This window comes from Pseudonaja textilis, chromosome 3 (assembly GCF_049901715.1).
Source record: "Pseudonaja textilis isolate UNSWEBS1 chromosome 3, rPseTex1.2, whole genome shotgun sequence".
Classification (NCBI taxonomy): domain Eukaryota; kingdom Metazoa; phylum Chordata; class Lepidosauria; order Squamata; family Elapidae; genus Pseudonaja; species Pseudonaja textilis.
In genome coordinates this window covers 111213955-111236896 of record NC_141992.1, presented here as the reverse complement: position 1 = coordinate 111236896, position 22942 = coordinate 111213955, and the positions used below count along the sequence as shown (strand labels likewise).

The 22942-nt window shown below is 38.3% G+C and overlaps 1 protein-coding gene across 5 annotated transcripts in view; it reads right to left on the bottom strand.

Annotated features, from left to right (window-relative positions):
- The window catches only part of SLC24A3 (solute carrier family 24 member 3), a 227900-nt gene that overhangs the window by 66798 nt on the left and 138160 nt on the right, over positions 1–22942 (bottom strand). For all 5 annotated transcript variants that reach the window (XM_087930631.1, XM_087930633.1, XM_087930634.1 and 2 more), the window contains exon 3: positions 639–715. In XM_087930631.1, coding sequence (XP_087786757.1) covers positions 639–715 — 77 coding nt within the window. The remainder of the gene's footprint in view (positions 1–638; positions 716–22942) is intronic.

Here is a 22942-nt window from a genome sequence, read left to right as displayed (position 1 = left end):
GTGGCTGATTGGCTGAGGAAACTATGGGCTACTAAGTGGTTGTGGTGGTGCGGAACCTGGAACAATATTGGATTTTATAAAACTCTATTGCCTTTCTTTCTCTTTGCTGTCTTAGCTCCTTAGCTCTTGAGTGTGAATCACGTTGAAAACAATTAGTAATCAGCAAATTGACCTTTACCACCAATCCAGGCATATGGAGGACACTGATCTGGATCTTTGTTTATTGAGAGAGAGGGGGAGAGAGACACAGAGAGAAAGTATGTTCAAATAAGCAATTAATTTACTATTTTTTCCAGGAAATGAGAGAAAAGACATATGATACAAAGTTAAATATTCTCTCTGAAATTCAACCCTAAAACTTTGAATTATCCTCGTAGCCAGAATACAGTAGATGGCACGGTAGTTCAATTCAAGTGGGCAGAGCAGCTTTATAAACATGCAGTATTTGCTTTTTTGCGGTATCCTGTGAATCAGAATTTTGATGGGAACAATTAATTCACTTTTCCTACTGAAAACTAGAATCTTTAATCATTTAAAGGCATTTAAGGTATGAATAGGCAACATTAATTTGACCCCTTGCTGTTTCATCTCTTTTAAAGCAGCCAACATAATATCCATGTAGGCAGATAACAACTCACACAGAAAGCATGCAAAATTACTGCTCCGTGCCGCCGATCTTCATTTGTAAAGATGTCATTAGGGAATTCACGGAGAGCTGAGAAGGAAAAAGAAAAGAAAATCAAAACATTAGAAATAGTTGAATTGTAGTAAAGATATGTTAATTAAACAAGCGAAGTAGTTTTATAGTCTGGCAATCATTGTATGTTCCTCTATTATAGAAACTGTCCTACATTGCATGTTATTACCAAGCTACTTCATTTTACATCTTAGTGTAAATATGTATAATGAAATTTGATGTTATAATAACCAGGCTTGAAAGATCTATCAAATTCTTAAAACAATAAAATTATACTTACAATACTGGCCATAATTTAGAAGCACTTTGAAAAACTTATAATCTCTACAGATTCATTGCTGATTTTGGAGCAATTCCTAAACAGGTGGATTTACTTATTTCAAAATCTGTACTAACAGAGGATATATTAACTGGGAAACAGTGATGGCAATTGTAAAGTGAATGGAGCTAAATTTATTATTTTCTCACTATCACTGCATATAGAACTAATTGTGGGAAAATAATAGAATACTTTATTGCCCAAGTATAAAGACACACAAGGAATTTGTTTCTGGTGCAAAAGTTCTCAGTGTACATGCAAAGCAACAGAGTAACAATAATCATAATCATAATAATATCAATAACGGGATAATAAAGAAGAACGGAAGGATAATAATAATAACACAACCATATAACATGGGTAAATATATTTAGAAATAAGACAATGCTGTGAGAATTAGGTGTTCAGCAGAGTGGATAGCACGAGGGAAAAACCTATCCCTGTGTCTAGTTATTTTGGCATGCAATGGTGCCCTAAGGGGAGGAGCTGAAACCGTTTACATCCAGGATGTGAGGGGTGTGTAGATATTTTCTCAGCCCTCCTTCTGACCCATGCAATATACAGGTCTTCAATGGAGGGCAGGCTGGTTGCAATTGTTTTTTTTCTGCAGTCCTACTACCGTATTTCTCCAACAATACGGCCTCCCCGAATAGGAAGTCCCAGCATGTTTTATAGGCATAAAATGAAATTAAGCCCCTCCCCCCAAATTAAGCTCTATATTACACATGCGAAATGGGGGGAAATAGTGGGGGGCTTGCTGTTAGGAGTGCCCCGTGGGCAGCCATGCCTTGCCACCAACCTCCCTACTGTCACCAAGTACTTTTGCTGCACACCTGGACAGGGTGCTGTCTGTGTTGACCTCAGCGTTGGTGGGGCACTTTGTATCGGGAGACCTTCCACCACTGTTGCTTTCCCTTCTCCCCAAGCTGCTGCGGCTTTTGGAGCAACACCACGGCATTTGGCGCAGCCATGCAGCATTTGGCGCAGCCATGCACTGCCGGCTAGGGCTCCTCCCTGCAACCGGAGCCCGGCGGAGACACTCAGCTTCAGGCGCTCTTGTCGCTGCCTTCCCGGGCATTGTTTGAAGGCAAAGCCCATTCTTTTAAAAACAACGCCCTACTACCAGTACGACAAAGCCTCCCCTGCCTGAGAGGGCAGCCCAACCCCACGTGGGGAGGTGAATCTCCTGGGGCCGCAGCACAGGATTGGCCCACCCCAGGAGAAGCACCCAGCCACCATCCTTGCCTGGTGCTGGGCAGAGCATGAAGAGCTTTGCCTGGGGTGCCCAGAACAGCTGACAGGCGGGCCCTCCTGCCCGGCAGTGGAGCTCTGGCCAAGGCAGCGAGCACCTCCCTGCCAGGCCCTCTGCTCATCCCACCAGGGTTGTGCTGGAGCCAGGTGGGCTGGGCAGAGCCAGGAAAGTGAGCCATGGGTGCACGCACATCTGCCAAGCGAAAGAGCCGGGCTGACCCAGGAGAGGTTGCCCAAGGCAGTGATAGCGCCCACCTGTCTGTGGACCAGGAGGCGAGGCAATGGCAGCGCTGCTTCCCTGGCCGGAGGGTCCAGTGGAGAGAGCCCGAAACTGCCTGTCCTTTCCACCCCTCGCCCAGCCCATCCCCATCCCCAGGCATCTCCAAATGTGCCGGCAGCTCCAAACACTGCAGCAGCATGGGCATCGGGCAGAGGCTCAGCTCAGAGAATGCGGGACAGGCCGTCGCCTTGCCTCCCTGTCCATGGACGGGTGGGCGCTATCACTGCCTCCGGTGGCCTCTCCCAGTGGCCCCTTCTGGGTCAGGCTGGAGGGACTTGGGAAGCCAAGCTCAGGTTGGCCCGGCTCTTTCACTTGGTAGGCGGGTGCGCACCCGCGGCTCGCTTTCCCGGCTCTGCCCAGCCTGCCTGGCTCCGGTGCAGCCCTGGTGGTATAAGTGGAGGGCCCAGCGGGTCCCGCCTGTCAGCTGTGCTGGGCACCCTCTTTGCGCTCTGCCTGGCACCAGGCAGGGATGGCAGCTGGCTGCTTCTCCCGGGGTGGGCCAATCCTGTGCTGTGGCCCGGGAGATTCGTCTCCCCACATGTGGTTGGGCTGCCCTCTCATACCGGTAGTAGGGCGTCATTTTTAAAAGAATGGGCTTTGCCTTGAACAATGCCAGGGAAGGCGGCGACAGGAGCGCCTGAAGCTGAGTGTCTCTGCCGGGCTCTGGTTGCAGGGAGGAGCCCTGGCCAGCCCCACATGGCTATGCCAAATGCTGCATGGCTGCGCCAAACACTGCGACGTTGCTCCAAATGCCATGGCAACACAGGGAGAAGGGAAAGCAACAGTGGCGGAAGGTCTCCCGATACGAAGTGCCCCACCAACGCTGAGGTCAACATCCAAGCTGTCACCATCCACCCGCCCGAGGATGCAAGGGAGGGAATTAAGTCACCCCCGAAAAGACGGCCTAAACATTTTTTCGGGGGTCAAAAAAAAAATAAGGCCCAGCCTTATTTTGTGAGAAACATGGTATCTGTTGGATTCTATACCTGACCTTTTTGGTTTCTATACCAAACCAGACAGTTATAGAAGTACAAATGATAGATTCAATAATTCCTCTGTAGAATTGTATCAACAGCTCCTGGGGCAGGCTGAACTTCCTGAGTTGATGGAAGAACATTTGTGCCTTTTTTGTTGTGCCTTTTTAAAAATGGTTCTAATGTTAAGAGTCCATTTCAAGTCCTGGGAGATTATGGACCCAAAACTTTGCAGAATTCTAGAATAGAAAGGCTCCTCCTAAAATTCATAATCTCATCTATAGTTTTAACCATGTTCAGCTCCAGATTGTTCCAGCTGCACCATAGGCCAGTTGTTCAACCTCCCACCTATATGCAGACACATCACTGTCTAGAATGAGACCAATGATTGTTGTACCATCTGCAAACTTCAGTACTTTAATCCCTAGAGATGCAGTCATTGGAGATGCAGTCATCTGTTTGTGATAGGAAATACCATATAATGTAGGTTTCTTATTAATGGCACATTTGCTGCTGGACTACTATGTTTAGACAGTGATTAAGATTTTAAGAATATAAGGAAAAACATGCTTGTTTAAAGAAAAAACCAGCTGAATCAGTTCCCACAATGGCAAACTAGCTGTATATTTGGAAAGCAATAGATAAAATTTGAGCCCAATCATATTGGAGCACTGTTGTTCCTCAGCAACTAACAATCATAGTCATTTTCTCATCAGGAATGCAACTTAATGAAGCTCCCAGTCTGAACTGGTCCCGAGAAGACATTCTCCACCTTTGATATCTTGAATGTGAAGACCTAGGTCAACCTCTTCTTTTGTCCAGTGCTATCTATTGCTGAAAAATGTGTAATTTCTATTAAATGTTCCCTTCAAAGCAAAAACATCTAAGCGCATGCAATAGAAATAAATTGATCAAGGGATTGAGGCTTTTGAAATATTTTTGCATCATTTTCCAGTTTCTTACTTTTAGACAAAGCTTTCATCTCTCAAATAGCAAGCAGAGAACCCTGCAAAGTGGTGCATGGATATGCATATTGGAGAGGAAGCAGAGATGCTTTTGATCCCAGGATAAATAGTCTTTGATCACAAGGGTGTTTTGATCTAGAACTAGCCATCTTTTAACTCAGAAACAAAGCCCAGGGTCAAAAATCCCCAGCTAACATTTACTGTTTCCAGTGGTGAACATGAACAGTTTTCTAGAAAGATTACAAGGCAAACATAAATGTGTCTCTTCTCAGTATCTGAGAAATACACTCATCTTGGTGATATTTAGGTATTTTTACTCTAACATATTCAAATGCAGAATTCTGACAGATGTGGTGGAAAAACAGGTCTGTTAAGGAAGAATGAGAGAACCTTGGGAGGAAACTTGAAGGTTGCTTCCAGTCTGTAGGCCACAAATGGCCTGCTGATTCATTTTTCATAGCCTACATATGCTTGATACATTCATACTATTTCCAACAGTAGGCATGAGCTTGCTTTCTTACTTCTCAGTACTTTATTCACAGCCTTCCATCCAAGAGTTTGAGGTTTTTCATGGAAATGGGTGTGGATAGGTGAACAGAAGTTGTGAACACCAGGCAGGCAGGCGAGTAAGTAGGCAGGCAGGTATCACTTTTTTCCTCTCCCTGGTTTTGTCTTTCTCTGTCAAGCTAGACACAGTGAAATGAAGCCACTATTCGGCTACTTGGGTTGCAACCTAACCCAAGCACTGGGTTACTTGTGGCATGTTCCCAAGTATGGTAATTGGTGAAGGAGAATGGAAACATTGAGCAATAAGTTCCACTTTTGGTTCCCCCCATACAGATGTCATTGAGATTTGGGAGGTGTGAGGGAATAAAGCTATCATGTGAAAAAGTTCTAGAGAAAAACCAAGGGGAGAAAAACCAAGCAAACAATAAGAAACTAGCAGCACCATCCTAAAAGGCCTTTCCACACTAAGGGAGAAGTGGCCTGGAAGCTTCTACTAATGAAAGGACCATGGTGTAGTTTGGGTGCTTTTGGGGGGAGTGGGGCGGGCAGGTTATTCCAGTTTGTTCTAGAGGTTAAGGTATCAGGCTAGAAAGCAGGAGACCGTGAGTTCAACTCTCACCTTAGCCATGAAAGCAGCTGGATGATTTTGAGCCAGGCTCATTCTCAGCCCAACCCACCTGACTGGTTGTTGCTGTGGGGAAAAGGGGGAGGGGGGAAGGTGTATTGGATATATTTACCACCTTATCTTATTGGTAAAAATAATAAAGGTGGGATACAAATAAACAAATAAATAAATCCTAAAAGACAAATTTTGGAAGGAGCTTCTCTGGGGCTAAGAAGGCAGAAGCAATGAGCTGCAACAACCTTGTCATATTGGGGGGGAAAGTGGGAAGCACTTTTGCCTCCAACAGCAAAAGGCATAGAAATTTGATTGGAGGCAGGAATTAAGCGTGCCTTCCTGTCAACATTTTAGTATATGGCAGGTCAAGAAACAGCCACTGCAGGGATCCCAAGAATGCTGTTTATTGTAATAATCTAGGCCAGTGGCCCCCAACCTTTTGGGCACCAAGAACCAGTTCCGTGGAGAGAGGTTTTTCTGTGGACCGGAAGGGATATGGTTTTACATGCTGCCTGCATTCCATGGATGGGGCTTTGCTTGTTTGCACAGACTGGCTATCCCTTGACCATGGACCAGGGACCAGGGATAGGGGAACCCTGATCTAGACTAACAGAATCTTGAAAGTCTGTCTAAATTTCTTTGTCCCGTTTAATACTAAACAATATCAAGGTGAGGTTACTTAGGATTTCTTTCTCAGCCTTCCGTCTTTCTCAGTTCTGTGTATTTTTTTCTGCTGGTCCCCTCTTGCTGTTCAGTCTTTCCCTGGCACCAAGCCAGCTCTAAATCTGCTTATACTTCCTTGGAAACAGCTACCCTCAGAATGATGGTCCATCTGCAGCAGATAGCTTTGGTTCTCTAATGGTGCTGAGCTAAAATGCCCCACATCCTTTGCCTCTTCCAAGACTGGCTGGGGTTGATGGAGCTGCAATTTAGCAATATCTGTACAGCTTCAGATTATAGATCAGAATATAATGATTAAAAATGATTTTGTACTTATGCATGAAAAATATTCAGCATTACAATAAAATAGTTTTCATGCTGCCCCTCTTACAATTTGAGTTAAGATTCCTGCCTAATTTGTGCCAGATAAACAAGCAAAGGGGACGTCCCACTTCCTCCACCAGCAGAGACTGAGGAGGGCTGTATCTATCATTGCTGTCCATGTGAGAAATAAGGCTGAGAAATAACTCCTTTACTGGTGGAGCTCTTTATAGATTATTCATGACTGCCCAGCCATTCTAGAGCACTCCTATGGGAGGTGAAGATATACTTAAACATTTTGTGGCAGGACCTGCTTATTGGGGCTCATAATTATTTATAGATGTACCATGAGTTTTCTCATTCTTTCAGATAGCTGCAGCCTTCTGGTGATAGTGAGTTCCATAAAGTCATGCGAAGAAAGAATTTTTTAAAGTCTGTTATTATTACATTTATAATGTTATGAGTGAGGGGAAAGATGTTTTATCTACTCTTTTTGTACCATTTTTAATTCTGGAGATTATTATAATGCTGTTGAGACTCAAAACACTTATACCTAGCTTTAAATGCAGAATAAATCAAAGGCTCAAGAAAACTGAAAGGCATGCCTATAATCCCCTCTTTAATCCAAGGATCTTGGTGTAACTGTTTTATCTGTAAGAAAAGCAGTGTCTACCCCACACAAATTTTACAAAGGTTGTATCTACAGTAAATAGGCAAAGTATGAGCAAGATGAGTGTACATCTTTAATTACTCATGTACATGCACCCAGTAATCCCAGTGGAACCAATATATCTTCCCCCTCCCTGTCTCAGCTTCATCACAGCTAAATTGGGGGGAGGCAAGAGGCCTGTGGCAGGATTAAGTAAGCGCCCCAGCATATGGGTTTTGAGTAAATAATAGCAACAAGCTGCTGCAAAAACACAAGGGTTCAACCCTCAGTGCTATTGCATTTAGACACAAATAAAGAATGGCAAACCTAGCTGTAAGGTGGTTGAATTGTATATCTGGGGATAAACTAAATATAATTAACCTAATTTTTCAAGTTAATCTTTCAGCATTTGAAAAAAATACTAATCATTACAATGGTTAAGCCTTGTGGGTGCAGGCAAGGAAACAACTGTAGTACCGTAGTCAACTGGGCCAGTGGTTTTTACTGATCTGACTGAATATATACTCATACAGTGATGCCGAACCTATGACATGAATGTCAAAAGTGACATCTATAATGTTTGGGGGACGCAACATTCACTAACACCTGACGATAACTGTTCAAAATATGTCCCATTCTTGCACAATTTTCGGAGGCTGCTAAGTCTGTGTGAGGATGGGTGCTCTTGTGCAGCTTCCTGCACCTCAGAAAGTCATGCAAGAACAGGTTGTGCTTTCATGTGGTTTTCAGGGGCTGCAGAGGCCATGAAAGAGCATTTTCTGAAGTTGCTTCAAGAACAAAGGCCTCATGTGACCTGGAGCTGCTTCAGGTAGGCTGCAGGGGCTGTCGATGGAAAGAGAACACTACCCCAAAGGTAAATGGGTGCAACAGTTCCTGGGGATCATACACATGATTGGACTGTTTTTTAAAATAATAATAATTGAACGTATAAAGAATTGCATAAAGAAGGGGGCATGCATAAGCGCACCAACGTACCTACCGTCCCTGTCCTATTGTTTCTTTTATATCTTTTTAGATTTTTCTTATATGTATCCATGTATTCATAACTGTTTTTACTTATACCTATCATCTTGTAAGCAATTGACAAATAAAAATAAATAAATAAATAAATAAATAATGTTTCTCTTTTATCTGACGGTGGGATGACATACCAGTAGAATCAAGTTCCAAAATTTTGACATGCTGAACCAAAAAAGTTTGCCCCCACTGTACTAGTCAGTAAAAATCAAGACTGTCCATGTTTTCCATATTCTCCATAGATCATCAGAGGCCAAGCTATTACAAGTGGATAGTTACAAAAAAATGATAGGATCCTACACCATATTCCCTCATTCATTACACATTTTAATTTTTTTTGCTTTTCTCAAGGCAATGACTTATGACCCATGTTTTAGAAACACATGTTTTCTCATTTTTCTTTTAGTTTTAGTTTGGCTTTCATGGTTTTACAATGAAGTTAATTCAAAGAAAAAGTGCTTAAACTAAGGATTATTAAAAAACTAATCACCATTTCCTTATTGTCAAGGATGGCAAATTTCCTGTTCCTATTAAATATTTTAGGCAAAGCTAGTTCCCAAACTGTTTTATTGAACAAGGACTCTCAGCTTTTTGACCACTTTTGACCTACTATAAGCTATTTTATGCATGATACTCTCATAAATGAGCAGCAACGGTTTCAAATCTGGCTTGAACTGTTTCACTAGGATAATTTGATGTCATGCAGTATATTTCTGACTTAGACTATGTACCCTGTTTCTCCAACAATACAGCCTCCCCCAATAGGAAGTCCCAGCATGCTTTATAGGCATGAAATGAAATTAAGCCCCTCCCCCCAAATTAAGGCCTATATTAAACATGCGAAATGGGGGGAATGGTGGTGGGGGGGTTGCCATTAGGAAGTACTTTTGTTGCACACCCGGATATGGAGCTGCCTGCGTTGACCCCGATACGAAGTGCCCCACCAACGCTGAGGTCAACATCCAAGCCGTCACCACCCGCCCACCTGAAGATGCAAGGGAGGGGGGGGAATTAAGTCACCCCTGAAAAGACGGCCTAGCCATTTTTTCAGGGCTCAGCCTTATTATATGAGAAACACGGTACAAACAAAAATTGCAGTTCATTTGCAAAGTTAATTATAATTTCCAGATGTACGTGCCAAAAGTTAAAATAGAAAAATGGTTGAAACCTTGCAAATTTTTTAGATGCTCTCAGATTTTGGTGAACTTATCCCATTGAGAGAATCCCATTAAGGAACTATACTTTCGTGCATTCTCATTTCCCCATTTGAAATTTTTCACCATGTCATGCAAAAATAAGGTTTGGCAATTTTATTTGATCCAACATTTGGAATCACATTACACACAAGTGTATTTTTTATTTAATGTAGAGAGTGCAACTCTTAACACTTCTCATAAGAGAGCAACATCCAGGCATCCATCACTGTGGTATCTATCTTTCATTTCATATTTTTGTTCCCTGATTCTCTTCTATTCCAGGGTTAGGAGGTTTTGAGAATTGTGTGGGAGTAGCATATGGGAAGACAGGCAGGTTTGCAAATTTTCTGAGAAAGATATTACTATGCAAAAAATTATTTAAGGCAATTTTAGTGAAATATGTTTCAATGTAGATTTATGAACAATCCAAGATTTCTCTCTGCATTATTATGCAGAAAAGTTTGCAGAAAAACTATTGAACTTCACACGAAATGCCAATATAAAATAAAAAGTAATTTGTCCAGTACAATAATTTTCTAAACGAGACATCAATTTGCATTCCAGCTGTTCAATTATTCCTATTTGAATCCACCTATGAGTTGAGCCCATGTGTGTGAACATACTTTACATAGAGAGATGATTAAATCACCTTATTCCTGTCTTAACCAGTAATTTTGTTCTTATTTTCTGGCATCTATTTATATCTGGACAGGAGAAGAAAAGCTAAATGTTCTGATTTAAACAAACTAGGAAATTTTTAAAATTCATTTAGCTACAGTATTTCTGCTGGGAGAAAGAACCAAATAGAAGTGTTTAAGCAGAAGAATATCAGCACATTCTTTATGCTAACCAGTGGTTGATAATTTGTCAGTGAGCATAAAGATTGCACTCAAACTGTAAATTATAAAAAAGTTTATTACTTCATATTGCTACTGTCATAACTATAGTTGACAAATCAAATCCAATGTAAATAGATAATATAATGAGGACTAAGTTTGATTAATCACATTTTGGAATAAAGTTGTTACAGATTTAATAACATTGAATTAATAATAAGTTCACCAAGGTTGACAATTTATGCTGCAAAGATGATTTAGAGGCATATTCTACAACATTCTATTCTATTTTTAGGTTGATTATCCTGAAACTACTGTCTATTAATTATTTTATTTTATTCTCCCCACCCTACCCCAATTTCAGTTTGTTTTTCAATCTCAGTTGAATTTTATAGTTTATATTTAAAGTGGAAAGAATTCTGAAGTGATTTACTTTGGTCTGATTTTTTTTTACATCTCAAAAACCTGATATTTTAACAGGGTGTACAGACTTTCTATATCTACTGTATCCATACTTTCTGGCTTCTTTATAAATTTTGTGAAGATTGAGGTATTAGCAATTAGCAATATGTCAATTTATTGATAATTAGTAAATTATTTAAGAGGACTGGAGTAAAAAAGGACAAGAGTAAAATCCCCAAAGCTATCTTTAGGTAGGAAGACTGGCATTAAAGAGGTAAATGCAATTAATGTAAGCAGGTGGATAGCAATGCATTTTGGGTTATAAATAATCTACTTAACTTTACATTTATGCTGATGGATTCTAACTTGACAGTGACTGATTAAGAATGGAAACTTGGAGTTATGTTACAATTCCTATTTGCTTTTCTCTTTTCATTTTAAATGTTGATATGAAAGGATAAATTGGGATTATACTAAAAAGGCTTGCAATTTTTAAAAACTCAGTCTATAATAATTCATTTGTCAAAAGTTTTTAAACATGATATACTATACAATAACTCTTTAAAATAATCTTCTGGGGGAAAAAGTATAATGGAATGATATTTCAATAAATTTTGGGCAATCCTATTAACTTCCCAGGTTGTTTGCTGCAACTGAAGTAACAGGAAATGGTAAATCAGTTGGGATTTTGATTTCTAAAATAATTGCATCTTTATTGCTAGAGATGAAATATTTATTGGACATCTTAATGCAACAAGAAAGATTTGTAGTATTGCTGTAATTTATAATGAAGGAAGAATCATCCCAGGAAGACAGTACTACACATGTATATCTTGTGGGACTGTGCGCTGATAATAATTACTTGACCAATATCTGCTCTACCAATAGTATTATACAGGACTTACATCAAATATGATAAAAAATTACATATGCTTTTATTCCAGTCAAAAAGTAATGAAACTGAAATCCAACGCATTTAGAGACCATTACACTGAGAAAACAAGTGTACAGGATACGGATCATTCATCCTATTATCGGCCTCTTACATTAATGCACATGTACAAGTAACTAAAAAAGGGATGGGAAGAAAAAAAATATGCTTTTGAACATTAACAGCTTGCTATCCTCATGATAAGTTCAAATATCTAAGAACTGGCAGAAGTCCTTACATGATTCTGTGGTTTGTATGTCACCTGAGATATATGCGTTAAAGGATGTACTTCAGTGCTGGCAACGGTTCTCATGTTTCAGTCACATGAAATGTGGATACTCATTGAAAGTACTTGTATGTACTTGAAAGTGCCTTTGATCAGGCTTGTCTTTCATGTGCCTTTAAAAAAAAAATGTTATTAGTATACTATCACTGGTAATAAATAACTGTTCTATAGAATGAGTTCCATGATCAGTCTATGTTTTAAAACTTGATTAACAAGGAGGTCTGCAAAGCTCTTTCTATAAATCCAACTGAGTGGAAGGTTTTCATCTGGCTAATTAAAAAGGCAAGACCATAAACCTGAAGTAAATTTTACAGAAGGGCAAATAATGTCAGATTTACACAGAGGAGAGGTGGATAAAACCACTGTAATGAAAAAATATTAAAAAGGTTATTTTATGAGAGATTGCTAATAGTAGCAATGTACGAGAGACGTCAGAATCACTATCTATGTGACTGCAAGAAATCTTTGACAGAAGGAAGAAGCTGCCTGGCATAGTATGGACTGCATGTAATTCAGTAAAGATGCTTGGAAGGAGACTCTCTCACGTGCAATATTTCTAACCCAGAAATTACTCAAACTGCATTGAAAATTGCACTGAAATCTCTTTTAACTTCTTTCTATTTGGATAGTGCCTATCTAGTTCTTGTCCATCAAAAAAAGACTTAGCGGTTCTTTTTTTTAAAAAAGCTTGGGATCTTCTTATGGTTAACACACCTAATTTTGTGAAAAATAGTGAGGCAATTATTTGCTAATTAAAAGAGTTTGTTACTTAAGAATTTGTCATCTGATTTTTACAGATGACAAAGCTTTATGCATAAATTTGGTCACTTTTCAGATAGGAATTGCACAATAAAGCTGGCAATTATGATATTGACAGTGACCAATTAATATATATTATTCTGTTTAACATTGGTATTAATATATCAGCTTACAGTATTTATATTTTTAACAAAATCTCCTTGAACCATATAATAAAAATCCCCTTCAATTAATATAAAATAAAGGTAATGCTTATGTTAATATTCAAGGAAAATAAAGTGAAAGAGAAATAAATTCTACTTCAATTTAAAATGCCATACTGTTGCTGTGACTACTGTACATAATTTAGCTGCAATCCAGCAAAATTTTCTCCTTCACAAGACTCTATAAAGCAAACAAGACTATTGAACATACTAAAAGATTATGTAAAGTTCCTGCTAGAATAGTGCCCTGGATTAATGAAATCCTACTATGCTATACCAAAGACAACAGTCTACTTTCACATCCACTGTACAATATTATATACATTAATAATTTTCCCAAATTCTAAGCTATTAGCAGCTATTGGACCATTAAACGTCCTCTTTCCAAATCTCTGTCACATCCCTTTGCTTATGTGAGATACTAAACAACTTTTATAGGAGTTTCTGACTATGAACTGATTATTTGAGCTTATTCCCTCCTGCATGCCTGATAAAAAATAAGCTACTTTGGAGCAGATAGATGGCATATTTTTGCAGTATTTCCAGGACATTTTATCTCAGTAGGATATTTAAATGTAAGGAAAATTACAGGAATGCTGTGCACTGATTATGAACATAGCATACAGAAAAGTGAAATTACAGTTTGTTTGTTTTAAACAATTTGGTTAGTATAGCTTCATCCAACTAACAACTTTCAAGACATTAAGGTAGATGATCGATTAATAGATATCTTATAGGAATTGAATCATATAATCCAGACGATGTTATTCATTACAAATTCGCACTGAAAGAAACAGGATTAAGTTAATCACAATGAACTTCTTTTATTATATCAAAAGGAGCTTAATTAATAATGCTAAAGGGTTCAGACTCACAGGGTTATTTTTATTTTTTTATACAAAACAAGTACCTGAAATTGTACTTATTTTGTAGCCTCTGCCAAATAGTCTCTTGGAATGACACTCATTTAACAAGCAGGAAACTTTTATTTACCTGAAAATAAGCATTTATACTATCATTCACTGTAACAACAATGCTAAAGACATCCCAAAATCATAAAATCAAAAACAGGGATTGAAATAGAATTTTTTAAAAAAATATTACACTGATGTTTCATTAAAATCTATTGACCCATGATAAACAGGCCTGTTGAAAGAAATTGACCAGGCAGAAAAATCCTAAATAAGGAAGAGGCAAAGAAATGGTTCTATTAAGGAATTTCTACATGAGACAGAGCAAAAAAAACCTGGATAATATTCTGCATTCTGACCAATTATGTTTTTGCACTACAACAGGGGTGTCAAACTCATGCCCTGCCGTCCAAATGCGTCACATGCTGGCCCCATCCCCACCCGGTTTAGGAAAGGGGAAAAAAGTCCTTCTGCTTTGGTATATCTTTTTTTAATATTTAAAGTCATGTGATGCCACCATGACAATGAGAGTTTGATACCCCTGCACTACAAAGAGACCCAGCAGAATCAACAGCTTTTCAGCACAGAATATCCTTTTTGGAACCAAGGCTGAATCAGCATTAATGCTATGTTGGAAGGTGAACATAAAGAAATATAGATGATCTTGTGGAGAAAACTCAAATTTTGCTACCATAACTAGATAATTAACCAAGAATGAAAAGCTAGAAACAAATTAATATACAGTAGTTTATTGCCCCTGGAAAATGGGTTCTAGCCCATGTTTCATCATACTCATCACCAATTCATTTTTCCCCCCCTCCCCCAAACAAACTAAAATAACTCCTTTTCCAGTAGTATACCATGGCACAAACGTGGACCAATAAACATAGGACCATCAGAAAATAGTCATGTCATCAGAAAACTATTTGGATTCTATCTCAGTCAATTGCCCAGTATGCACAATTGCCACTACAGGATTGCAGGCAAAAAAAATTGCATTTATTCTTCATAATTGTGCATAATTGCAAGAATCTTATTCCTATCCCATTATTTATTTTTTTATCTATTGAATTTATTTTGCCACCTATTCGCCCATGGTGACTCGAGGCAGCTTACAGAATATGAAACCTCATTTAAAACAATAAAAACTAACAAAAAGAATCAAATAAATTAAAATCGTACAATATAACAAAATCAGCCCCCAACACCCACCCCCTGCCCCAACAACAGCAGATCACACGAGCCATTTAATGGGCTCCATCCCGCTCTATCCCCAGCCCCTCTGGAAGAACCAGGTCTTCAGCGCCTTCTGGAAGAGTGTTAGAGTAGAGGCCATTCTTATCTCTGGAGGAATGATGTTCCAGAGAGAAGGAGTCACCACGGAGTAGGCCCTTCTTCTGGGTCCCACCAGGTGTATCTCCCTCAGGGATGGGACCCGTAACATTCCTGCCTCCCCGCTCTAATGGGTTGGGTAGATGTGACCGGCAAGAGACGGTCCCTCAGATAACCTGGTCCCAAGCAATTAAGTACACTTAGTCCTCAATTTATGACTAAATTGAGCCAAACATTTATGTTGTTAAGCGAGGCAGTCATTAAATGAATTTTGCCTCATTTTACGACCTCTCTTGCCATGCTTGTTAAATGAATCACTGTAGTTGTTAAGTTAATAACATGGGTTGTTATGTGAATCTGGTTTCCCCAGATCTGACCTTTGCTAGTTAGAAGGTCACAAAAGGTAATCACATGACACCAAGACACTGCAACTGTCATAAATATGAGTCTCTAGTCAAGCATCTGAATTTTGATCACATGACCACAGGTATCTGCAATGGATGTTAAGTGTAAAAAAATAATCATAACTTACTTTTTTCATTCAGTGCCTTTGTAATTTCGAACAGTCACTAAATGAACTGTTGTAAGTCGAGGACTATCTCTAATTAAAGACCATGGAACTTTTGCTAGGTCCATACTACAAATTCCTAATAAATGTAATTAAATATGTGTGGGCTTTGGGGAGTGGATGGGGGAGTAGAATACTTTGTTTTGACCAACAAAAAGTACAGAACACAGTCAATTTTGATATCGGACAAATGGGCTTTAACATTGTCACAATACTTGGAGGAAAGATTGTGTGCAGTTCAAACTGCAAAAAGCCCCATGTCTTCATATTGTATTTTGCTGGCTCTCCGAACATCAACGATCTACAATATGATTAAAACCAAGGCTGAATTGCCCTCCACTCCAATTGCTGCAGCAAAGGAGAATCTATGAAACTGATTCACTTCCCAGACACATCAGCCATCTCAAAATAACCTCCAAATGCAATTACTCTCATCAGCATAGACTGTTCTTCTGAATCAGCTTAGCTGTTTGCACTGTGTACTTAACATGTGTCTTTACAAAACAAAGTCCTTACAAAATGTAGCCTTTTAATTAAAAAACAAACACGTAGGAGTGTGTTTGTGTATTTGTGTGCTTTTATCACAGGGTGCATTTGAATTCCCCCTCCCCAACAGCAATTCCAGTTGCATTTTCAGAAGCACCACAGCCACATTTGGCTCTTCTATATATCTGATATCATTAGAATAGACCTAATGATATAGCTTAACTATACAAAGCTTTCATTCACAAAGCAATTTGTGTTTCCTTGCTAGACGAAGATTAGCCCATAAAACAGCAACGAAACTAAAAGAGGAAACAACCCCAACTGTAGTCGTTAGTCCATGTTACCCCCTTCCTTTTCCAATCCCCTTTGGAAATGGAAGATATGACTTGACTTTGTTTGGCTTGGGAGGTGGGAGGTGGATCCCTTGTGGCTGGATAGACCTAGACTGTGTATTATTGCTACACATCTCAGGATAGGTACAAAAATCCCCTGAGGATACTTGTTATTTTTCATGATACCAGGACTGGATGGTTCTTTTGGTGGAGAAATCCTTCTGAAAAATCGGATCAGTATTTTGCAGAATGCAGAATTTTAAGATTTGTAGTTATGTTCTGTTTTTAAGCTTTATTTTGTATTTCTGGTTTGCTTTGTTTTTATGCTGGTAGTCACATGGATATGAATCAAATGAATGAATGGAACACTATGATAGAAATCAAGTATCAATCAATATCTGTAGGGCCTTCACTGCAATTAGCATAGTCTTGCAGGAGAACCAACTGCAGTTGTAGCTGGAGATAGATTGTTTGTTTGTTTATTTATTCATTACATGGCAGATAAAAAAGCATTTACCCTACAAGGAACTATGGGAGCAGCATGCTAGTTTGCTATTTATATAGAGCTCCTGTTCGTGATTGCTTAAGTAAAGGAAATATCTGCAAATATCAGAGCATAAAATATACTGTCCATTACAAGACATTAAAGCAGCATATAATTGGCTTGGGAATTTTGGAAGTTGAAGTCCATGCAGCTTGAAATTGTAAAGGTTGAGAAACACTGCTTCACTGAAATCTGGACTACGCTGAAAAAACTGAGTTTGCCACTCTAGCTTTCCTATCTCTCGCTTCAGTGTATTGTCCTTGCCTATATGTAATAAAGTGCTTCCTCAACTAGAAGCAATGGACAAACTTTTATTGTTCATTTGCATTCTTAAAAGATGCTTTGCATGACTACTATACCTCTCAAAATGACACATATAAAAAGAAACAATGTACACATTATAGGTGAACACACACCAGGACTGATTTCCAGAGATTACTTTCCAAGTCAGAACTGAAAGATTAAAAGAAAGATTGATTAGAAAGCAGTATAAAATAATTTTTTTGTTCTTATGTTTATTTATTTGGCTGATTTTGCAACATTTTCATTGCTCTCTTGGAATATCTGTAAACTGGTCTGACAGAACTGATGGAACAGTTCTGTGGATGGATCTGGCAACAATGGAGATACGGTAGTTCTGCTCATTTTAGAGTGGTGTTCTCAGAAGGCCTTAAGGAAATTTGTGTTTCTGGTATGAAAGACACCAGGTCTAGCCAGGTTCCATTTTGTCCCCCATGCATCTATAAATGTTGCAGCTGAAACATATAAAGTCATTGTTGTGAATCAACAGTTGAAAAAGATTTAAGCTCAGATTAAGAAAATGGTTTATGAAAAAGTCTCAGGCAACAATCTCCCATCCCCACAGTTCTCAGGAAGATAAAAGATAGAAGAGGAAGGATGGGAAGCATATTTTGGCCTGCAGGGCAAGACTGATGCCACGAAACAGACACTATGCAGATCTAAAGCTATTTTTACTGAATTGCTACAATGACAGACTCTTGCAAGTCTCCAGGTACACAGTAGTAGTCTGAAAGTAGCCCATTCTTTGAAAATGTTACAATGCATGGACAGTTGTGGATATTTTGGTATAACTTTGGAGGTCTGGAGGCCTTTATTCCAGTCAATAGGAATGAAAGATTAGCCTGCCTAAGATCATGTGAGAATGAAACTATGGACTTTTTCTAATTTAACTCCTTCTGCTATATTATCCATTAACTCTCATTAGAAATCTTAGAGAAGCAAGAAGAAAGAGATTAATAAACATTCTCAAAGGGAACCAATGTAATTTCTATAAACTTTTCAAAAGTAAACTACCAAAAATATACAGAGGAGATCATTTCATAATTAAAATCCTCACAGTAATTATTAGAGTTTAGCACTAGCAGCGGCAACAATAAAAACCAAGCAAACACGACAGCTCAAATTTCATAGATAGTATAGCATGCATTCCATTCTACTTTCAAGCACAGAGTGCTATATAATTTGCTTCAAAGTAGTTCCTTTGATGTTCACAGAAACAATGAAGTAAATATGCTGTACATAACAGAAATATAGGATATGTTTAATGGAATTTAAAAGCATAAATTGGTCCTAATAAATATTATAATGCATTTCAGCATGCCTATATATTTTGAATTTACATTGGCTAGAGCCATACTTGATCATGCTGGCTCTGAGACAAGGAAGAGAATCATGATCTATGATTTCCATGTGCCTTGACAACCAACCAAAATATAGTAAATAAAACTCAAGATATTTGAACAGAATAAGTTGTATAAATATTACTTTTCCTCCACTGCAATCAGTCAAAGTACACCTTTCTTCCCTATTTCTATGGAGGTTGAACAGGATATACTGTTCACATAAATCACATGGAATGATTCTAGGATTTAAAAGGGATTACTTCATAATAAATATAAAGATCTGTTACAGTTTGTTGGAAGAAACATCCATCTGGTTCAGTTCCAAGCTGGGAGAAAGACACTGGAAACATGGAGGCTGATTGAAAAGATGGTTTAATGATGAAGCAGAACCACCAAGCACATGGTCCTGGTGCAACTGACCACATGGAGTTGAGAATGAGGGGTGTTTATACCTTCTCTTGGTCTTTGAATTTGAGCTTCCTTGTTCTTGTGTAAGGACATCTATTCTATTGGCTGTTATCAGACTCCCACGGAGCCATGTGGGATCATGTTTGTCTGAGATAAATTTGGCTGAACTTTGCTGGGTGATGCAATGTCCTTAGGAGATTTTGCAATGCAGTGAGCTCTGCTGCTAGATAATCCTATTATGTCATGTCAAGGGTAGGATCCAACAGGTTTAACTACCGGTTCGATCACGCTGCGTGCATGTGTAAATCTTCGTCAGCTAGCTGCCTGGACAGCTGAGCAGTGGTTCGTGCAGGAAGCAGTGTTTGAAAAAGCACTGTTTTCCTGCTTTTTCAACCACAGCTGTGGGCCAAAATAGCAGTTCTATGTCTGCTGCTCTTCAGAGTTACCGGTTCTACAGAGCCAGACAGAACCAGTAGAATCCCACCCCTGCGTCATGTCTTACTAACCCTGGAGCTGAAGGTTTTTTGTTTTATACATAGGATGGCCCAGTCTTTCTTAATGGGTACCAAATATCTGCTAGGGGCAGGGAGCTAGGGATGAGTTTCTGTCTCCCTTAAGATTTCTATTTTTCTTTTAAGGGAAATATTCTGCCTTTTTAATTATTTCTCTAAATATTTCATTCTTCTAGGAGGGGTGTCTTCCCTCAAGTTCATAAGGAGAAATTGAAAGTATGTATGTATAAGATTTGGACAATAAGCTGAAGAGTGTGCAGTGTAAATATAAAAAAAATGACATTGTGCATTCATCACAATATGTGGAACAATGTATGTTTTTATTGAAGCTGGAAGTGCAACACATCCCAATTAGCAGTATTATCCATGCATAGGATGGCATAAGCCACAGGAAGCTGATGTGGGCTTTACATTTTGCAGAAATGTAGTAAATCTTCAGGAGAAATAGATTCTACAGATCCTCATGACTGCAAACATCAACAACACAACGTTTTCTTGGATTAAGGCACATTTGAGCTGAGTAAATATTAGAACTCAGTTGATCATTATTCCACAGATGTTCAGTTACTACTATTATTTACTCAATATTCTTTATTATTATGCGAAGAACTGTTAATTTATTTCTAGCCAATCAAAATATATTTGACTTTTTTTTAATGCAAAGGGAAACTTTGGGTTAATCTTAAATATTTAAAGAATGGTAATGTCAACACATACTTATCCTACTTGCATTAACTATCTGATTTTACATCTAATATTTTTTGCCATTGGCTTGTTTAGCTGGTATTTCTCTCTCCATGACTAACTCTATTCTTCTCAAGCAAAATTTTGTTTGCAGGAAGAAGTAGTAAAATGGTTAAGTAATTTGCATATTTCTTGGTTTTCCACTCTTTGGTATGAGAATACACATTGAACATTGTCCATCTCCAGAGTGCACAATTTGCTCCAAATAAATAGTTAATATCAATTGTATAAATTTCCTTCTGTTTCCTGTAAAAAGTATTTTACCAGATGATTCTCTAAAAGCTTCAACTAATTCCTCCAAAGCCTGTAACAGACCAAATCAGCCAAACAAAGAGCAGATTCCTCCCCCCCAAAAAACAGGATTAACCCATAATGTAAGCTTTTCTAGAATCCCATAATAGGAAAGTATATAGCTTTTTGTAACAAATTATTTAAATAAAGGATCAAAGCTATTTCAGCAACCAATTCCATATGTACTTGTACTATTTGCTGCAGCAGTGTCAAAACATACAAGATGGTGAGCAAGAGGTTATGATCCAAGCTCCACTTTTGTTCATATATTCATTCATGCATGCATTTAAGAGCCATGGTGGCACAGTAGGCTAAGTCACGGCTCACTCCAGGACTTTGATCCTGACTGGCTCAAGTTTGACTCCGTTTTCCATCCTTCCAAGGTCAGTAAAATGAGGAGCCAGATTGTTGGGGACAATTTGCTGACTCTCTAAACCACTTAAGAAGGGCTGTAAAGCATTGTGAAGTGGTATATAAGTCCAAGTGCTAGTGCTATTGATATCTACAACCCAGCAAGCTTGGATAAGACACGGCATCTATTGTGCACATCTTGCAGATTTTGAGGGGGGAAAGCTACATAGACATCTCTAAGTGCAACTATTGAAACTGATCTTCAGATAAAAAAAGAATGATGCTTGCAACGATTTATTAGGTTCACCTGATAATATTCAAATTGGGTCCAACGTGGCCTGATTTCTGAAATTTATTCCAATCAATAGCTGAAACTAAAATAAAACTTTAATGATAAACGAAAAATTTAAAAATCCCCAGAAGGCAATTGTCCCAAAGGTGCTTTTTCAAGAGGCAACTTGACTGAGAACCTCCACAGACACCCAGAGGCAATTGTTGTTACACAATTAAAACACGGAGTGATGTTTCTGCCCAAGAAAAATGTTTGTTTTTTCTTTAAATTTGTTTCCAACAAATAAAAATAGGATGACTTTTAAAATATATATCAACATACAAGTGGCATTTGTCATGGTTATATTATTCCAAACGTACAAAAGAATACCAGATCAGCGCTCTGTATCAATAGCTAGACAGGCTTCCAAACTCATCCTGATATTTGGAACTCTATAAAGCAAACTATGTCCTATAGTCTGTGAACATTAATATTAAACAACATTTCAATATTTTCAAATTTTCTATTGATATCAGGTAGGAGAGAAAGAGGGTATTTTTGATATATAATACAGCATACTTTAATGAAAACTAGGAACCCCTCGACCCATTGTTTCACAAGTATTTCCTTACCTAAACAGAGAAACAGAATCACCATGAGAGGGCAACTTCTGACTTCCTGCCGGCTTCCTTACTGACTTTCCTTATAGGAAGCTGGCAGGGAGTACTGGAAATAACAATCATGTGACCATAGCTGACCATGGTGGCAATGCAGCACCAAAGCAGCAGCAACTTTGCCAAATTCAACTTCCACAGAAATCACAGGTTCTGGGATGCATCTTTTGAAGTACATTGCTTAAAAGATTGTTGGCTTATGGTGCATTGTTTCATCCAATTGATGGGTAAAAATGATCAAACAGTTATGACAGTTTGAACAGTATATAGATGGGAATATATCATTTATAAGCAGATTATTTTAGGTCATGAAAAGATTGATAGATTTATAAATAGATTATAAAACTGGAGAATTCCATAAAGAGTAAGCATCTACTTCAAAGGGTCCAAGAAACCACAGCAAAATCTTTTTCAGCACCCAGCAAAATAATAGCTTCTGGTTAGCCAATTTTAAATTAAAACAACTGCATTAAGTATCATTGGAATCTTTACGACCATATAAAAATCCAACTAAAGCACAGTAACTGGAATAACAATCCAACCATGCAATATAGCAACCAAGATAGTTGTTAACAGCAGCCTATTTCATTAAAAAATAAATATATAAATGAGACTCTTAGCTCCTTACTTTGCTTTGGGAGAACTATGTATTTGCCCATTGAAACTAAAGGATAAGCATCTACCGTATCTGAAAAAGTTTACGCATATACCTCCAAAAGAACAGGAGATAAGAACCTACTTTTAATTATTATTTACTTATAATATACAAAACAAAAACTAAAAGGCAAAAAGGATCATAAAGAAAAATAAAAAGGAAATATATTATATTACATTTGGTTTAGCTTAATTTTTAAACAAAACCAAAAACTAAATATATTTTTGAATACAAACAATTGGAAAGCCATCAGAGCCAGGAGCATCCTCCATTTTCATAGTTTTAACTTTTTACCTTTAGAAGTTAACAATTTCAGTTCCCATTTTT